This window comes from Cervus elaphus, chromosome 27 (assembly GCF_910594005.1).
Source record: "Cervus elaphus chromosome 27, mCerEla1.1, whole genome shotgun sequence".
In the NCBI taxonomy this organism is placed as follows: Eukaryota; Metazoa; Chordata; class Mammalia; order Artiodactyla; family Cervidae; genus Cervus; species Cervus elaphus.
In genome coordinates, this window is record NC_057841.1 from 23,467,411 (window position 1) to 23,487,719 (window position 20,309).

Below are 20,309 nucleotides of genomic sequence, written 5' to 3' on the forward strand. Positions count from 1 at the left end.
TTTATTTCTTTTGATGGTGGATTTACAAAAGAATAATAATAATAATTTTTTTTTTTTTTCAATTTGAACCAGTAAAGCAGACAAGGGCAAAATCAAGCCAGTCCCTCATGCTGGCTCACCGGCCACCGCGCCCAGAAGCTGCCTGCTTCCCCGCCGGGCTAGCGGCCGACGCGCCCGGCTCCTACCTTCCTCCCGCCAGCCGCCTGCCGGTGCAGCCGCCGCGCTTCGGGGCGGGGAGGCCGTCCCGGACGGAAACACCCACCTCCAGCCTTCGCGGGCGGGCTGGGACGAGGGTCGGGCCCCGAATCTCTACGCCCCGGCCCCCCGGCGCGGCCCGACTGCTCCCCAGACCCGTCCTCCCCAGGTAGCTCGGTTGGCGGTAGACAGTTTTGCGGGAGGGCGAAGATTTGGGGTTACTCTGGCAGGTTGGGGATGCGAGGAGGGAAAAAAGCAAAGAGCGCGCGCGCGAGAGAGAGAGCTCTTGTCTATAGATTTATCCACATAATATATATTTATGTAGCTTTTTTTTTCTCTCGACACTGATCAATGCGCACTCGGATCGCTGGGCGGACTTCCTCCAAGCCGGCTCGCTTTTTCGAGTCTAAATAAATAAATAAAGGGAACCAGATGGGAGGAAAAGAAGCGCCCATTCTACCTTCGCCGCCGCCCCGCCCGCCATCCCAGCCTTTGCTTCGCCCGCCTGGCGCCCTAATAGAGCGCAGCTCGGTGGATAACGCCCCCCTACATACCCACGAGAAAATGAAAATCAATGTTTGTTTGTTTTGTTAAGAAAAGACAAAAAGTTGCACCTGCTGCTATGAACAAAAAGAACCCCCAAAACGCAAAAGAGAAGACCAGCAGCCCCGTTCCTAACTGGCACCCGCTCCCCGCGGCCGCCGGGCCCGGAATCTCAGCGCCTCCCGAAGAGCCATGCGCCTGGCGCTATTTATAGCCGGGGGCCGTCTCGGACTGTACCACCGCCGCTCGCCGGGGCCGCCGACGGGGGAGGCGCGGGGGGCCGGCGCCGCCCCACGCCGCCCGGCTCCCAGCCGCCGCCCGCCGCGCCGGGCCCCCCCCCCGACCCACGCCCGCCGCATCTCACCCTCTCCCGGCCCCGCGCCCCCCTCTGCCGCGCTCGCGCACTCGCCGCCCCCACCCCTGGTCTGACTGCGAACTTGAACCGGTCCAGGCTGTTTAAACGGAAAGGACAGAGATCCTGTCTGTTCAATGTAAAAAAAAAAAAAAAAAAAAAATTTAAAAAAAAAAATCAGATCAGACCGAAAGAGAGAGAGAGAAAGAGAGAGAGAGAAGAGAGGGAGGGAGAGAGGGGGGAGAGGAGAGAGAGCGCGAGCGAGAGAAGAGAGGAGAAAGAGAGAGAGAGCAGAGAGCGAGCGCAGAGCGAGGTGTGGAGCAACCGAGGGGGAGAGAACCCGAGTGTGTGTGTGCGTGTGCGTGTGTGAGCGCGAGCGAGCTTGCGAGGGAGAGGAGCGAGAGAGTGCGAGCGAGAAAGAATAAAAGGAAAGAAGATTTTCTCTATGTATATAAAGATGGCCACGTTAGCAAACGGACAGGCTGACAACGCGAGCCTCAGTACCAGCGGGCTCGGCAGCAGCCCGGGCAGCGCCGGGCACATGAACGGATTAAGCCACAGCCCGGGGAACCCGTCGACCATTCCCATGAAGGACCACGATGCCATCAAGCTGTTCATTGGGCAGATCCCCCGCAACCTGGACGAGAAGGACCTCAAGCCCCTCTTCGAGGAGTTCGGCAAGATCTACGAGCTGACGGTTCTGAAGGACAGGTTCACAGGCATGCACAAAGGTGAGTGCACCTTTCCCTCCCAACTTTGCCGGGGAGAAGGAGCGGCGGGCGGGCCGGGCGGCCGGCGACGAGCGAGCGAGAGAGCGAGCGGGAGACGGCGCGAGAGGGAGCCTCGGGCGGACGCCGAGGAGGGAGGCGCTCGGGCAGCGGAGACCGGGACTGGGGTGCATGGGGAAGCTGTTCGCTGGGGCAAGGCTGGATTTTGGGCAAGAAGCTGATAGACGCGGTTTCGTGCGGAGAGAAGCGGGAGCAGAAGAAGAGAAAGAGAGAGAGAGGATCGAGAGAAATCAGGGCTTGGCTTTTTGGGTCCAGCGACTTGAAAGATTGGGATGGGGACGGCTGCGCCGGCCGAGCCCGGGACGCTGAGCGGACTGGCGGGCTCTCCAGCCGGCCAGGAACCAAGGGTGCTGTCCACCGCCGTGGTGCTGAAAATGCTAACAGGAGATGGTCTTCTCCTTCTCCGCTCCGGGTCAGAGTAGCAGGGAGCGCAGCCGTCTAAAAAGAAGAAAGGTGACAAATTCAAAGAGATATTTTTATTTCGCTATCAATCTGACAGTAAACTCTCCCTGTCGAGCCGTGTGCCTGAATAATCCGGTTGTGGTTTGAGTGGTGGAGGAGGTGGTGGGGGGTTGGTTGTTTGAAGGAAAGAGGGACAAAACCTAAGGCAAGAATTAGCAAGGAACCAGCCATCCCCTGGGTAGAGTGGGGGGGTCAGGGAAGCCTGAATGATCCCCCTTCTCAAGAAATCAGGCAGGGCTTCGGGAAAAAATGTGTGTGTGAAAGATAGGCATTTTGGAGGGTGTATCCTAAATTATCCCAAACTCACCGTGCAGAGAGGTTTATAGTACATTATTTCTCTCCCTTGAAGCAATCATTGCTAGTGAGTGCTTGGAGGAGGGGGAATCAGAATGATCAAAGAATTAAAACCCAGCAACTTTTTAGGAAAGTGGTCATGGGAATTGTCTGCAGCCTGCCTGTTTTCTCCTTGTTTTATTATCTTTAAGGCAGAGCCCCAAACGTGTTCAGTTGTAGAATGTGTGTGGGTGGCTGGTGGGTGACGAAATTAGCCCAGTGCTTGCTCCCTAACAGTAATGTATAGGATGTGCAGCGGGAATTAATCTGGGCTGGAGCTGTGTGGGCAAGTTAAATGCTTTCTGAGAGAGATTGATCGTCAGGCAGAGAGGGAGCACCGGGCTAAGGAAGTTGTAAGGGATGTGTATGGACGTTCCGTTTTTAATAAACAGTAGTGGGGAGAGCTGCTGAAGGTGCTGTGTTAGAGCTGGTGGTTTTAAAGATGAAAACACACACACGCACACGCACACCCACCCACACACAGAGAGCAGCCTCATCCCTGGCCACAAATGGGCTATGAACAGAGCTGATCCTCCGGCACATTAGGTGCAGAGTGCGGAGCTGTCTGGTTCTCTGAGCAGCAGTGGTTTTCACTATCACAACCTCCCTCCTTCTCCAGCCCTCCCTTCATCCGAATACTAAGCAGAGCTCCAAACTCCTCATAGTTGGAGTCCCAGAGAGCAGTTTTTATTGGCTTTAGCATCTTCCAGCTTGCCTGCTGAGGAGTAAATCTTAAAGTTAATGGCATGTTGAGTAGCACAAAAACACAGCAGAATGGAAATATACTGGGTTTGTTGGGGTGGGGTGAGGGTGGGGGCTGTAATGGAAAGAGAAACCAACCTTTATTCAATATGGAGAAAATGTCTGTCTGTTCAGAAGAGAAACTGGAAAGCTGGAATGGGGAGGCAGTCTTCAAAATAATATTTGTTTTCCCCTTTTATCACCCTCCCTCTCAAGACAACCATATCTCTGTAGTTTTTCCCTTTCCAATCAAGCTCCCTAGAAGCTAGTCAAGGTTTGCATCAAACCTTTGTCACTTTAATATGTCCCCAGATTTTAAAATAGCAATAATGAAAATTAAAAAGCAGAGGTAGGGAAATTCTTTGCCCATCTTAATGATAGGTTCATGTGGGGATTTGAGATTTTAAAGTTTAAAAAAAATCAGAATCCACTAGAGGTTAAAAAGACAGTTGTGAAGAACTGAGCTCCCTGTGAGATCTGGGTTGGAGCACTTTCTTTGCTTCTTTATTTTAAATGAAGATAATCTTAAACAATATTCCTTGGTTTTTTCTCAAGACCCCTGCTGGTATCATCACTCTGTTTCTGATGGTTTTAGGGGCTCCCTTTTATTATAGTAAAGACGTAGAATTATCATTATTTACATCAGGAAGGCAGAGAAGGTTAAGATATAGTGGTATCATATGTAACACATCATATATATATATATATATATATATATATATATATATATATATATATACACATATCTGGCCAGAATTCCTAGGTCAAGCCAAACTTCATTTTCTAAATAATTCCTCCCCTAAACTGGCTCAGTCGGGGGCAGGCAGGCCCTTTGGCTCTGGGTGCCTCGTTGTCAAAGCTCACCCTTCAGAGCCTGAGCATATATTTTTCCCTATGAAACTTCCTGCCTCTCCATCCCTTGGATTTTTATAGGCAAGGTTGGGCCACAATGTCCCTAACAGTGCCTGGAAGATCCGAGAGAGCTGAATAAATGAGACAGTTTCCGAGGGCTGGTTTATTCAGTCCTAGAAGAGTTTGAACTCCTCCTTCAGTGATACAGCCTGATTTATTAGCTAATCCTGATAAAATAAGCCTCCGGCCACCTTAAAAAATTACTCGCTTGCCATTGGTGATTAATTACTGTTAAGTCAAAAAGCATGATGAGGCTTGAAGAATGAGGGTTGCATTTGGCTTCTAGATTTCCCCCAACTCTGAATTATAACATGAGGCTAGAGATAGAAACGTGCCTTTGTTAAGCCTGGTTTCAGGGTATATTTGTGGCTTTTTCTTTCCCCTGCTTGAATTTCTAACTTCTAATGAATCAGACTGGGATAAAATTGAGAGACATGATAGGATATTGGCCTCCAGTGTGGATGGAATAAGTATATTATTGGTTAAGAGAAGAAGAAAAAAATAAGTAAAAATTAAATTAAGTGCATGAGATTTCAGGTGGGTATCCATTTGTTGGCCACCTGCCATCTCTGGTAACTAAAGAAGGAAAGAGTTCTAAGGGTTAATGGAATACCTGCCATGCGTAGAGTGAACCTTAAAAGGCAATTACTCCAGTCAAATTGGGAGTCTGGAGGAGGGAGTAGGTGGGTGTTGTGGAACAAACTCAGCCGTATCAGAGAAAGGCTGTTGGGCTGGGGAGGCAGCAAATAGCAGTTGTGGACTGGGGTGATTACTGTAAAGGTAAATTCACCCCCTGGAGACCAGAAAGCAAATGGGCAAAGGCAGATCTGGGTGCCAGGCAGAGTGAGAAAGAAAGAAAAAAAGCCCAGAACAATTTGAAGAAACAACACCTAGGAAAGACAATCCAGTTTAATGCAAACTCTCCCAGCCAACTCAGAGCCTCCTTTTCTCCCCTCTTTGAAGCACTTTGAGAAAGATTGTTTTTCCAGGCTCCAAAGAGAAAGACATTGTGCTATTGATTAAAGAAGAGAGAGGTAAACTCCCGGGGTAGCAGCAAAAGTGAGCTGAGGACCAATGTTGCCTCTTCCTGTAGATATGTTCTCCTTTGGAGGAAGAAACAGGTCGCCCACTAGTCTAATTCTTCCCTTCTCTCACTTTTTATTTATTTCTCTTTTTTTCCTTGTATTTTCTGGAGAGGAGAGGCAGGGCTGAAAATACATACGCACACATAGTCATGACCGTTAACACACACACATGCAGTTAGTGGATCACACATGAACAAGCCACAATCCATTCATAACTTTGGTCTTGTCTAGCAGGATAGGAGGCAGCAAAGACTGAGTTACTGGGAGACATAAAGACTAGTGCTCTCTGGATAGCCATATTATAATGCATTATCTTTGAAGTCATTTAAGTCCAATTTAAGTGGTATTTAGTATAATATTTATGAATTAATGTAATCTAAACATAGGGCTGTCCCCAAAGGTTTAAACAGCCTTTACTACTGATGTGTGCTTGTTCCCAGAGCCTGCAATGCATTTTAATCTAAACAGCCGAGTCCTCATCACAGTCCCTCTTGTTAACTAGTCAGAACAGATCTGTGGCCTGGATAACCCTTCTGCATTGAGATTTTCCTCAACTACATGAAGGAAAATATACTCCACTAGCAGCCCCGGGGGCTGCCAATCTGGGAGCCACAGCTTCAGGGACTTCAGCCCCTCATACTTTCATACTACATCCAGAGGGAGGGTGGGGACAGAGTAATGGGACCTTCTGTGAATTGAGCTTGGAGAGTATATCATTTTGAAATATACTCATCGTCAGGTTCACAACCTCTCATTTCGATGGTATCTGAGTAGGAAATTCCTCAGGCCCCTTGATTTGGAGTGCAACTGGGGGAAAGGGAAAGGGCAAGGGTTATGATTATGTTTGGGTGATTTGTGACCAGCTTCATAAAATTATGTCTCATAGTTTTGTGTAAGATGTAAGAAAATCACCGAGTTTCCGCTGCTTGACTTTAGCTGAGAGAGCTCGTTGTTTTTTTCCCGAGGTAGGTGAATTAAAGCCAGTGAGGTTCTATCTGATTTCTGTTTTCAAATGAGTCTAAGACACAGGGAAGCCAAAGTATCAGCATGGTCATCAGCTCAATTAAGATGAACTTAAAAAAAAAAAAAAAACACTTTGGAAAAATAAAAATTCTGTTCTGTCCAGGGAAAGACACTGGCAGAGTGGCTGGACACACACATCTAGCTTTTAAAAGAAAGATTTGCCTTGTGAGAAAGAGATGGAAAATGAGAATGCTGTAGTAAAAAAAAGAAGAAAAATATTTTAAAAAATAAGTTTCACTAAAGAAAATTAGCAATAGTAATCATTGCAAAGTTAAAATAAATCTAAACCACAGCCCCTTTTTTAAAAACCTCCAAATTCCAGATGTTGCTAAGTATTCTATTTAGGAGTAAGGAAAAAAACTACTGGGAAATGATTAGTTTACTTAAGATGCTGGTGGTTATTTGCTGGTTGTGCATGATTTCATTTATCACACTTCCTGAGAATCAACACATGTGTGCACACACACACACACAGAGAGAAATAAATTAATCTGCACATGTGCACGTACATGCATCCATGTGCAAGCATGACTAAGCGCATCCCACACATATGGGAACCAGGGCTGGCCTAGATTTTACTGCAATTCAACAGGGAGATGTTAACACTCTTTTTCCCCCCCACTCAGCTTTAATGGGAATTCTAGATTGGGTTGAAAGAACCCCCTTGGCATACTTTCACTCTCTCCACCTGCTCCAGTTGGCTGATGTTTGTGGCTTCTCAAACAAAAAACCAAAATAAAACAAAAAGAAAAGCTTTTCTTGAATGAAGTCATAGCTTAAAAACAACCCAAAGGAAAACAATTACAAAAATGCATGCCACAGATATGCAAACGTCCCCTCTGTTCTGTGTATTGTAAAGTTTTCAGAGTGCTTTCAAGGAGCTTATTTTCAGGGGGCATTCCTAATACCCAGCGATCTCAGCACACTCCAGTGACTGGAGCAAAGGCCGTCACTGTCATTATTATCACCATCATTCTCGTTATTGTAATTTATAGACCAGGATGGGAGAGGAGTTTCTGAGTGAGGCCTGAGGAGATAGCCAAGACACCACCTCTTTGGTTGAGAAAACAGCTGGGTTCATTTGCCTCTGACGGATTAGGGAAAAACACTGCACAACTCACACCTTCCACATCACCGGAAGGTGGTCAGTTTCCAAACGGACCTAGGAGGGATCCCACTGGAGAAGATCTGGAATGAGTACTCCATAGAGGAGAGGAAGAGGCAATAGAAATTAAGTTCCAACATCATAGGCAGAAAAAAAGAAAACTGAAAATTGGGAGGTCCAAATGCCAGTCAGTAGCTGGGAGCACTGGTTTACAGTGGCTGAAACTGCAGCAGCTTCTGAACTTGGAAGGGAAATCCCATGTGACATGCTGAGAGAAGAGCTGGAGGGTGTGAAAACCTGTGTGTGTCTCTGGGTACTGGAGGGCTGGGGGAGGGAAGTTGCTGCAGCCTGCGTGGGTGTTGGTGTAAATGTGAGTGAGTGAGTGTGTGTGTGTGTGTGTGTGTGTGTGTGCAGGGAAGACATGATGAATTCAAGTGGCGTGGAGATGATGTTAGGGATAGTTTCATATTGCAAGGCTGTATGTGTGGTCAGGGAGATGGTTGATGGAGAAAAGAGAATAACACTGTCCTTGTGATTAACGTGCATGCTCCACCTCAGAACTCGTGGCTTGGATCTGTCAATGATCTAAGTTCCAGTGTGGAGGTGTGCTCTTGTTCATCAGCCTGATATCCCCACCCAAATGTCCAGGTCGGGGAGAGGTTTCATCTCCCCTCACTCATTGCTCTTCAAAGGCTTGCCCACTTCTGCTCACCTATTGACTCGTTTTAGAAATGACCTTGCATCCAAGATCTCAGTGGCTAACCACAGAGCCCAGCTCTCTGCAGGGATCACTCCCTCCACCAACTGCATTCTTTACCCCACCTGCTGCCCCTTGGCATCCCAGTCCTTCTTTCCTCTTGTAGTGTTTCCTCTCTCTCTCTCTCTCTCTCTCTCACATACACACACACACACACACAGAGGACTTGGTCATGTCAGTCGAGCTAGGCCCTGGCAAGCAGAGGGCTGCATTTAACCTGAATGCATGCGGAGGTGGCAGGGACCTGGTGGCCCACCTTTTGGGCTCTCTGCAAGGAAAACATGTTCACTTCCTTTACTTTCACCTTTTCTGCAGCCCTTCAAATACACATATCTTCAAGAATCACAGGAAGCATCTAATCCTGCCCAAATAGCCTAGGTGAGGGGAACAGAGCCCCCAGCTCTGTTGAGGCCCTTTTATCATCTTCTTCCATCTCCCTCTTTTCTTTCCCCCCTTGTTACTTAAGATGCGCTCAGAAATCCCACAGTGGGCCTGGAGAGAAAGATCCATGTTCCACTTGGTGACATGAGGGTGTGGTTAAAGATGTCAGGGCAAAAGGACAATGATGGGGTAGAAATAGTGACAGAGGAATTTCCAGAGTTGATGTGCTTGTCCTAAGGGCTTCCTCCATCTCCACTCATCCGATCTCCAGTGGTCCCGGGATGGGTATAAAGCCCAAGCCACAGCTCTGCCCACAGAAACCAACAAAGCAGTCAGTGGGCCGCCCCAGGGCAATTGCCCTCCTTTCTGAGTCCCTCTGGGAGCAGCAGCGGACGCGCTCAGGACCGTGCGTTCAAGGGGCTGCTCCCCTCTGCGCGCTCCACCTCTGGTTTCCCTTATCCTCCCTTGTATCTCCCCGCCAGCATGAGCAGACTGACACTCAAATGAAGCGATTCCCAGCAGCTCAGCTCAGGAACAAATCCTACGTGGCTATCTGCAAGATGTAAATAAACCAGTGCCCTCGCCGACACAGACACAGTACTGCTTCTGCGAGGATGGAACAGCCAAAAAATATTGATCAAAGCTTGGGGGGGGCGGAATTGATAATGAACTGGCCTCCAACAAGAGTTTAATTGACGGAGACTTCCGAAGGCCGGCTCGGGACAGCGCATAAACTGACCGCAATGTTACTTTAGTGCAATACACTCTGCTTTAATTAATTATCACCTTTGTTAAGAGCGGCTCCAGATCAAAGGTTTCTGATTACTTAACAGATCTTGCTATAACAAAGCCCCCTTGCATGAGGCTATCCCACTGCTCGAGGTGAGGCAAGCGACCTTCCTTCTCATTTCCTTTTCTCTGAGCTGTTGCTTCTTCCTCTTTGTTAAAGACAAACACATCTTACTGCATAGCCGCTCCATCCTAGGATGGGGAGGGAGAGGGGTGTTGCCCACCGAGGGCATGGGGCCGCCGCTGCGCAGCTGTTTCTAAAATTACACCACTGGGACTTAGTTCATCTTCAGATCTATCTGGCTGAAATGGGGAGTGTCAACAGAATAAGAACAGACTTCATGGAAATGCAAAAGAAAAGAAAAGATGTGTGTGTGTATGTGTGTGTGAGTGTGTTTGTGTGTGGGGGCACGTGCATAAGCGTCTATGTGCGCATCCACATAAATATTACGGGATCGATACATTTCACATCCGCTGCCCACACCTCTTAACTTCTCCCTCCTGTCTCTTGAGCACCGTGCTACTGTCATATTTCACTCTGAGAAATGCTCACAGCCAAAGTGTGCATAGATGATGCTGTATCGAACCAAGCCATTGTTTGGATTTGGTGGTAGAATCTGGGTGTCCGCTGAAGAATGGTCCTTGCCTGGAATAGTTGGTGCCTAATGAGTCCACTTCTCAAGGTATGACAGGAACCTCACTCTCCAGAGTCCCCCAAACCTATAAACTGACAGGTGACTTACTTGAAAGCAACCTTTGGAGTTGTTCTAGGCAGATTTGAATGCCATACATGGCTGTTTGTTCATTATTCTAATTTAATGATGCAGTCACACCTAATTAATCCATGTCTGGTTTATTCATACACTATGTCTGAGGATCCAAAAGATCTCTCTAGCTAGCTGGCTCCCCTTTACAGGGGCAAGAGAGGGGGCTCCCCCAACAAGTGACTGTGTCTGGGTCCAAACAGGAACGGATCAATGTAGACAGATTTGATGGAGGCACTGTCCCTGACACGCTGTCCACCCACGTAGGAATGACAGAGATGACAGCAGTTACGGAGAGACGCGATGAGATCTGTGTGCCTCTGTGCACACACGCGTGGGCACACAATACGTGCATTCTACCAGGGCAACCTTCTAGTAGGCAACGGGCCACGCTCCCAGTGTGTATGGAACATCAAGGCCTTATGGAGTGTCTGGGAATTTCCGTGCAGAAGGCTGGGAGGCTGAGCTGAGTCAAACTCCCTCTCTGGCCAGATGCATTGCTGCCACTGCACAGATTCAGAGACCGAGGCTGGGAGCAGCAGGGCCCCAAAGTCCAGTTTGCAGCGTGGCCCTCAGGGAACCTCCCCGTGGCACCTTCTGGCCAGACTGGTCCCAGTGAGCGCTGCCTCTTGCCTGGCAGGTACAGTGAGAGAACGAAGCATCAACCTAATAATATCCTTATAAAGCCAAGCCTCCTGCGCTAGTCCTAGGAGACAAGAGGCATCCAAAGATCAAACACTACATCACAGTGTATTTGTAGGCACTCTCTGATTCTGCTACCTCCCTATAATGCTCTAATTGACTATTTGATCAGCTCTAAAAGGGCCGGTGTTCAAGTCAGACATACACACATCCACACGCACACTCACACACGCATGTCCACACACACATACACTCACCACACGAGCACACACCTGCAGACTCCCTCTTGCACATGGCATCGTACCCACACCAGCTCACCCAACAAGGGTAGATTTGCACAGGAGATACTTGAAGGTGAGTGAAATCACACACCTAAGATTGTACATGCCCTTCCAGTAATGGGCTTATCAATACCTCTTAAAGAAATGTGACAGCCAGCCCAGAGTGATTCAGTTGTGTGGACAAAGGTCAGCATATAGATATCCATTATTAATAATATCAATATCTTGGTTGACCAATATAACCAGAAACTGTATCATGTCGCTGCTGATGGGCGAGGCTGGGAGGACTCCGTGGCAAAAGCAGGAAATTAGGCCCATGTAAAATTAATCATATTGACTGGTTCTAAGAATATATGGAGAGGCGAAGACGTCGAGAGTGTTTGCCGTGGTGGGAAAGGGGGACCTTGCTCCCAGAGGCTCCCTGGTCTTGAACCCTTGGAAGGAGCCCAGGGAGATCGAGGTGTCCCTGAGTGACCAGTGAGCACACTTTCCTTCATCCGGCCTCTGCTTTCCAACGGGGTGAGGTGGAGGAGAGGTGTTCTCTGAACAGGAAAAGAAAGAAATAGGATCCCCTCACCATTATCCACCTAACATATCCATATCTTTCTGTCAAATCGATACTTGGCTTGGTTTGGTCTCATCGGATGGAGCACAGTGAGCATCCTTGAGCCTGCTGGGTGAAGAGGTCCATCTCTGAGGGGCGGTGTGAGCCTGGAGCCGCATCGCCAGGTACATGGCAGGGACGTTGGCCCCCAGGGGATATCAGTGTGTACCCTTTGCAGCTTAGGGGGTCCCAGGGAAAAAGACACCCAATCCAACCAACCTTGTGACTAGCTTGAGACCAGAGGAGCCAGAGGCTTAAGGTCTTGCTTCACCGGCATTGCCGGTGGGGTTGGAGTGGTCTGGACTGTAGAAGGTTCCTGCTCACTGAGGCTCACCTCCAGGCACAGTGAGCAGGAAGAAAAGGGAAGGCCGTGCGTCCCTGACCTTGGAATCACTGCAGGCCCGCCCTGGCCCCTCACGGCCTTCCTGCCGGAGCCCAGGTCACACCATGCATGGTCTTCCTCGGCCATCCTGGGCAGCACCAGGGCGGATGTTCTGGGGAAGGAGTGGACAGCAGAGACTCCAGTGGCTGGGGGCTTGGCTGAGAGAGAACAGAGCTGACATTTCGGCTCGTTTCTTTTCTCTGTTCCCAGAGCCTGTGGCGGCAGCTGGAAGGGAGACTGCCTTAGAGGCCGGGTCCCTGAGTGGGGTGACGGTGGATAACAGGAAAAGAGCCTTGCAGGTGCAGGGGAGATACCTTTGATGAAGAGGAAGGAGAGGAAGTAGTTCGGGTGGCTGGCATGGGAGCACTTGGGCTCAGCAGACAGGCCACCTGTCTCCCCGTCCTGGCCTCAGGCACACTCAGAGCCCTGCCAGGCGCTTACTCCCAGTCCCTGGGATCAAGGGTTTTGGCCAGTCTCTGCTCAATCACCCACCCACCCCCCCGGGGCTAACGGCCTTGCCTCGTTATTCTAGGCTACCTTGGACAGTTCTCAGATCTCCACCTTGCTCTCCACTCCCTTCTCTGACCCAGACGAGGCACTGGGTGTGGCCACAGAGGTGCTGGGGGAAGACAGGTCCTAGCGCCCAAGGGCGCCCCCGCCTCGCTCACAGAGCCTCACCACCTCCTGGGCCCCAAGGCCTCGATCAAGGAGAACAGCCCAAACCCAGAAGCTGGGCCTCTCCTGTAGACTTTCCCTACTTTGGGGAGGAGCCCCCAAACTGTGCTTGTGGGAGGGCTCCCCACTCCTCCAGCGGTCGCCTGCCCTCTTCCGACTCTCAAGCCGGGCCCCTGAAGCCCAGACACCGATCCTGCCACAGTCCTGACTTGGCCCTGTACCCCACTCCTTACCCCTACAGGATGATGAAAGCTTGCCTCTTACACGGGGGAGCCCCGTGCAGGAGTGGGCTTCATGGGACCCTGAGCCTGCACCTAAGGGCGCCTGTCAAACAGCATCAACATGAAATAAGAGGAGAATCAGAAAATCCAGAGAAAGTGCTGTAGTTCTGAATGCGTGTGTGTTTTGTTTCGTTCCAAACATGAATAATTAGTGTATGGTTTAGTATGGGTTTTATTCTTCATTCCATATGCTGGGACACCAGAATCTTTTCCATACTTTGGGGTCTGATGCGGGTCCAGCTCTGAATTGTTATATCTCTCAGCTTCCACAAAGGGCTCCCCAAATGCCCCCCAGAAGACACACTGGCACACTCGACCGTGTTCCTGACAATCCAGGCCCGGCTGCAGGGCCAACTCATGAGTGATCATTCGGTTCACCCGCCCCCTCAGGTCTAGCCAAGACCCCAGGGCACCAACCGAGGTCCCATCAAGCGAGGGGCGCAGAGCAGGAGCCACCACTGGCTTCTTGCCAGGCCTCATTTCCTCTTGCAGTTTTTAAAATTCTTTTTCGGGAAAACCAAGACCTCCTCTTTGCTCTCATCTTGATGATTTCAATAAGTGAGTTATTAGATTTATTCGAGTCAATTCTGTTGTGATTGTGTTGGGCAGCTTTGAAAGTCCACTGGAATGAGGAGCAGAGGGTGAGGCCTGGGGCTGCAAGGGCCGGAGCAGGTCCCCAGAGAGAGGAGTGCAGCAGAGATGACCAGGCAGTGTCTCCACAGGGAAAGTGTGCCCGGAGGTGGCAGGGAGGGGCCACTCCGCAGATCAGGTCACAGTGGCAGACAACTGGACCGGGGGAGGAGGGGAGAGATGGGATCAGGGGCCCCGGGTGGTGGCCACAGAGCTGAGCAGGGGGCGGCCAGGCTCCGGCTTTCATCTGAGCAAGACCCCCGTCCGTGACTCACGCTGTCTCCAAAGCCTTGGTGTGTTTCTCCTGAGTTTCTCAAGTTTCTCAGTCAAACGGTAACTCTTGAGCGTTCTGACCCGGGTCAGCAAAGCCGGGCTGGTCTGCAGCAGAAGCTCCGCAGCCAGGAGAAGAGGGTCCCCTAAGGCTGGCAGAGGATCCTGCTGGGGCAGGAGCAGGGGTATGGATCGGCTCCAGTCGGCTGCTAGGATGACGACCCCAGACCAGCCCCAGGAGGAGTACGGGGTCACACTCCCAACCTTGGGGCTGGGGGCAGCCTTCTGCAAAGCAGAGGGCAAGTGTGGCATTCCAACTGGGGAGCCACACCATGCCCTGCACCAGGAAGAACCTGGGATGATGGGGCAGAAACAGGGCTCCCTCGAGGAGGCAGATTCACACGTGACTCAGGTGTCCAGAGGGTCAAGTTCTCTCCCCAGAAGGTGAAGCTCCACCGTCACCACCATGAAATAACTGTGTGTGTTAGGAAGAAGCAGACCAACAAAGAGAGGAGACTACCCAATGTGGGTGTCCTGCATGGGGAATGAAAGCAGCCCTCCACAGGGGAGACATCAGATAAGGATACCAGCCTCCTGCCCAGGGGGCTCGTCCCAGGCTCCCAGATAGAGAGGGTGGGGACAGCCGGGCTGGGATGCTGCGGCTGAGTCGGGCAGGGAGGTTGGCTCGCTGAAGGCCTGCTTGTTTTGTTTCGTTTTGTTCCATTATGTTTCGGTTTTGTCCCACTGCAGTGAAGTCTCATTCTCTGGCTGGTGGATAAAGGAATGTCTCACTTTGAATAAATCTGGACCCACTACCAGCTCGGCTGAGGGAGAAGAGATGGGGGCAAGGGTAGGTAGGGGGGTTGCAGATACGTGTGAGGGAGCTGGGGACACACACAGGACCTTCAAGGACAGGCCTCACCTGCTTTGGGGCTGCAGTGTCCTTCAGCTGTCCCAACAGCAGCCCACTTGGGCTGAGAAATTACTCATGAAATATTTCCACCCTTGCCCATGTTTCCTGTCACCCAGGCAGGAGTCCAGACTGTCCCCCACAGGCTTACTCAGCTGAACGCCCTGACAGGTGAACTGGGGGTTCCAGAGGTAAGAGTCTCTTGCAGGCCCCCCACCCTTCGTCTGAGGGGGCCCCCAGTTCAGGAGTGGCTGCAGGCAGCCAAGCAGTGGGAGGAAGCCGAGGACAGTGTTTCCTGGGGGGACGCTGGTCTTGTGTCCGGAGGAGTCTTGGCAGACTCCAGGAGGAGCCGCTCCCAGGGTGGACAGCTCACCAGGGCAAGGGCGCCAGGCTCCCCGGGCAGCACATTTACTGCAGAGGAGCAATCGGGGCACCTCCTTCCTCTCTGGGAGACAAACCCAGCCCAGAGGAGCAGGAAGAGACGAGGTGACCGGTAGGGGCCCGAATGCGGCTGTGTTTGTGACCCACTCTTCAGGGGAGGGAGACTCCTCCTTCAGGCCTGCCATAGAGCTTGGCCCTGGCATCATCCCGACCCCTGGGGCTTCTCAGGAAAGGATCAGAACTGGGTTCTGCCAGGGAGCTGGAGTAACTGCACACGGCTGGCTGCTCCCCGCAGGGACGTGGAGGTCAGTGACACGGTCTTCCGGTGCCCTCCCAGGTCACTGTCACCCAGCCTCCTCTGCATTCCCCCGAGCCCCTCCAGGGGACAAGCCCCAAGCCCCAGGCTCTCAGGGGACAACAGTCCCCTACCCAAATGACCTCCCTTTCATGTCCCTTCCAAGTCCTGCCTCTTGCTGATCTGACAAATCAAACTGGGCAGATGCACCCCTAGCGGCTAATGGACCTTAATGCGTCACCATCATTGGTGACATGTGCCTCGTTCCGGGACCTTTGAGAGCCCAGGCTGTAACCCTAAGAAACATCCCTAAGGGGGGAATTTCCGGCACAGGCCAGGCCAGAGAGAGACACCGTGGGGCCAGGAGACCTCTGGTTGCTCTCAGGCATGGACCAGCCTGGCTTAAAACTGCGTGGCCAGGACATGGACATGGGCCCCCCGCCCCCACGCCGCAGGACCCGAGGATGCAGGCAGCAGAGGGGCTGAGACCCTGCCTGGCTCCCGGCAGGGCCTGCGCACCCAGGAGGCTGCCAAGCCAGAGGTCTAATCAAATATTAAACACAGTCAGTAAACTTAAACCAGCGCCGTATCTGGAGCACCAAGTCCCTCCCGGAGAGCAGCCCAGCTCCAGCCCGGGGACGCTGCCAGCTCAGCTTTGCCTGGGTGTGGGGCTGGGGGCTTCTGGACCCAGACCCTGCTGCGGGCAGGGCAAGGGGAGACCCACAGCGACCATGGCAGGGAGGGAGGCTCATGGCTTTTCTCCTCCATTCTATTATTCATTTCCTCTGATTTTTATCTAATCTCTCCTGATTGTCCTGGTGAAACTTAATAGACAAAGTGAATTTTTATTACATCATCAATATAATCTCCAGCTAATCAGCAGACTCGGGGGCCACGGCAAGCCCTATAGCTCCTCATCTGGCCTCATAAATAGTAGGAACAATCACTGCCAAGCAGGCCTCCTCCACCTCCTCCCAAGAGGCCCTCTCCCCAGACCTATTCTTGGGGTTTCTTCCGTCCCACGGACCCTCGCCCTGTGGGCCATGTTGCCGGTCGATGGAGATGTCTTCCCCATTCATATTTTTAGTTTTCGCCATCCCAGCTTCAGCTGTTAAAATCGCAAATCTGGGGCTGGTGTTTTGAATGCCGAAATAGCCTAATGTCGACTGATTTTGATTCTACTTTCCTCTGTGCTAGGAATGTGATATGTCATAAGGTATTATATAATCCAACGGATCACAGTATGTACTCTAAATCACGTTATATACCAAATTAAGTCCTATATCTTACCATTTACCATACGTATATAACCTATGTGCCAAAGGTGTTTTGGTCATTTAAAGTCAGACCTTGCATCTTATAGACTGTATCATGGATGTTAAATTATATATTTCATTTATGTTTTACTATGCCTTCCATTTATATAGCATTTTAATCTGTAAAGTGCTTTCTTGTCTATTACCTCTTTCATCCTTCTTGCAATCAGGTACAGTTGATACCTTTTTTATAAAGAAAAATGAAAAAGGGATCATGAAGGAAAATTACAACCTGGTCAAATCCTGCCAGGGTTCAGCAGAGCGGCTCAGACTCAGAACGGGCGCTGGTGAGCCAGGGAAGGGGCCCAGGCAAACCAGAGGGGGCAGAGGCCTGGCTGCTAGCCAAGCAGGCAGATTCCTGGGGCCTGGCCTGCTGGGCAGCCGCTGGCCGAACGGGCAGCAATGATTTAAGGAATGGCCGTTCGGTTTGTTTGTTTCCCTACCAACCTGTGCAAAGTTAAATGTGCAGCTGAGTGCATCTTCTTGGGAGACTGAGTCCATTCAGTAACTCCAGGGCATCTGCTCCCCTGCCCTTGGGGCCACACCACTCTGCTCTGGGGTGGTTTGGATTTGGGGAAGCCAGCAAGCATCACTTAGAGTCAAATCCTATACATGAGGTGGGTGACACAGCTACTGAATCTGGCCTTGGCCATCCACATGGGGGAAGGGGGCATCTGCTCCTTACAGGCAGATCGGAGCCAACTCAACGACTGACCAGCCATGATTCCTTCATGATTCCTCCGAAGGGTAGAATCGGCCGCCGGCCACCTCCTCTGATTCTGTGCAAAAGGCTCCTTCTTTGAATCTGTCCAGTAGATGGTCTCTGTGCTTTGGGGGTCTTGAGAAATCTCTTTTCCTTTTGGCCTGACAGTGCAAGAGAACCTGGATCCTCTGAGGGGGGGCCCTGGGAGCAGGCAGTGTTTGGGGCCCTGGACACTGCCCGCTGCAGAAGTGGCCGGCGTGCCAACCATGGAGCTGGACACCTGGGCCTCGCCCTGTCTGGATGCCCCACTCAGAGCTCTCTCCTCTCTAGAATCACGGCAGTGACCCCTGCTCACCCCACCTCTTAGGGTCGTTGTGAGGTTGGAAGGAGCTGAGAGGAGGGGAAGCAAGGCGTGAAAGTTAAAATCTCCAGGCTCAATGTCATGTCATGTCTTCAGTGCCGGCACCTGCATCACACCACAGGGAGCTCTGAAAGTCCTGCTCCGTCAGAAACAGGCTGCTCGCGCTGACCTCAGGGCCCAAGGATGGACAGGATATACTATTGACAAAGGACCTACCACATGGCACGCATAGGACTTTTGCTTATTTTATCTCATCCGATCCTCGTGACGAAACTGTGACTGAGGTGTCACGGTGCCCCTTTGAATGCCAAGGGAACGGAAGCTCGGAGAGCAGCAACTCGACGGAGCTTACACGCTACAGAGACACGGAGCCAGGATTTGCAACCAAATCTGTCATATTCTCAAGCCCACCTCATTTCCATGACTGCAGCTCCCTTTATGGAAGTAAATAAAAAAATCATCTCTCCCATCGCCGTCACTTTACAGATGGGGATGCTGAAGCCCTGTGACATTACAGGCTAACGTTTTCTTAAATCATTCCACACCATTTTTCACAGAGGCTCTGAAAACACGTGCACACACACAAGTACACGTACACGTTACAGACACACAGAGGTAACTCACACAAATACACCCTCTTAGAGATACACATATACACAGACACACATATATACAGACACACAAAGAAATATACACTCACGGACATACATAGGAACACACTTGAATATGGATCCCCTGGAGAAGAGATAGGCAACCACTCTAGAATCCTCGCCTGGAAAATCCCACTGACAGAGGTGCCTGGTGGGCTACAGTCCATGGGGTCACAAAGAGTCGGACATGACCGAGTGACTGAGAACAGACTACACACACCCCAAAATACAGGTATAACAACATATATAAATACATTTCTCAGATGCACATATAGAAACACACAAAGACACACACGGACCCACGTAGAGATGCACAATAGAGGTATGCACACAGACATAGATGCATGCACTCACATGGAAGCACACACTCGAAAACACCAGACCTCAACAAGGCTTAATTAACCACAAGGCCACAGGCACAATTTAGCCCCATACCTCTTGAGCAGGAGAATTAAAACCAGCTGGTTTAGAGAAAGGGCTGACCCAGGCCCAGCGCACAGGCAGGGAGGGGACCCGCTGACCCCTCAGCTCACCTCTCAGCCTTCTTAGGCCAAAGGCCAAAAGTCCTCAGTGCCTGTGTGGCCCAGGAACCTCACAAAAGTCCAGGCCGAATCCTCATTAGAAATCAGCAAATCCACAGAAGGCGTTTGCTGAGAACACTCCCTCTGCCATTGCCCTTCCGTGTCCACCTGCAGGAGCCTGGCCAAGCTTCCTCTCATCTGACCAACACCAAGAAAGGTCCTGGAGAAGTTTGGAGCAGACCTTACAAGGACCCCACTCCCCCTCCGCCCCTCTAGCCCCATATATCTGCCCTGGACTGGTCTAGAGCTGCTAAAGCCAGGCCTGTGAGCAAAGAGGTGCCTCCAGGAAACAGTGATTGGAAGGGATCAGACAACAAGTCTAGGTTGCAGCCGGTCTGTCCTGGAGGCCAGCATTCAGGCTGCCTCTTCTGTGGCTCCAAGAGACGTGGAAGGGTGTCTTCCCACAGCGAGCCCTCTGCTATCCAGCCAGGCCTGTTCCTGGCCTGCAGGGCTCTCGTGGGTCTATGGAGCCACACTTGTTCCAGGCTTGGCAGACAAAGTGGCCCTGTGCATCCATATTAAGAGAATACACACACACCCATGCCATGGAGCAAAGGGTTAGCAATGACAAGGAGCTCATCAGAGAATGGGAAACTTATGGTTTTCTCAAGGATAAAATCCTGAGGAGTTCTCTAAGTGTTCACCACCTGGAGGATGAACAAAGCATATGGAAACTGAGACTTTGCCAGAATAATGGGGTGGGGCTTCTCTTCCATGAAGAGACGTGGGCCGGACCTGCTGGACAGGAGACGCTGTGGGCTGCCCTTGGAGGCCATGTGTGTGTGTGTGTATGTGTGTGTGTGTGTGGTGTTGCCCCATTCCATGTGACCTTAACGTGCAGACGGGCTGCGAGGGGTGAGGCTCCGTGTGCAGCTCTGGGGATCATGGAGACGGCTGTGAACGGCCGCGGTGTGGCAGCTGCTGGCGTGCGGTGTCCTCTGGAGGAGTGCTGCGTGGATGCGTGTTGTCTCCTTGTGTTTGGCGTTGCTGCATCCTGTGTGCATGTAACCCGTGTGCTGATGTTGTGTGGGTCGTGTGTGTGTGTGTCTCAGCTGTAGAGACCTGTGGTCTCTGCCCTGGCTCTGGAAAGGGAAGGAAGAGAGCAGCGGGGGCTCTC

General features: G+C 51.2%; 1 protein-coding gene across 44 annotated transcripts in view; it reads left to right on the top strand.

The window, feature by feature from the left end:
• The first annotated feature begins 1,271 nt into the window (after positions 1-1,271).
• Positions 1,272-20,309, top strand: part of CELF4 (CUGBP Elav-like family member 4) — a 313,604-nt gene continuing 294,566 nt past the window's right edge. For 39 of the 44 annotated variants that reach the window (XM_043889128.1, XM_043889174.1, XM_043889142.1 and 36 more), the window contains exon 1: positions 1,272-1,821. In XM_043889128.1, coding sequence (XP_043745063.1) covers positions 1,536-1,821 — 286 coding nt within the window. In that variant the 5' untranslated portion in view covers positions 1,272-1,535. The remainder of the gene's footprint in view (positions 1,822-20,309) is intronic. The other 5 variants (XM_043889151.1, XM_043889153.1, XM_043889152.1 and 2 more) reach the window with 1 other exon arrangement.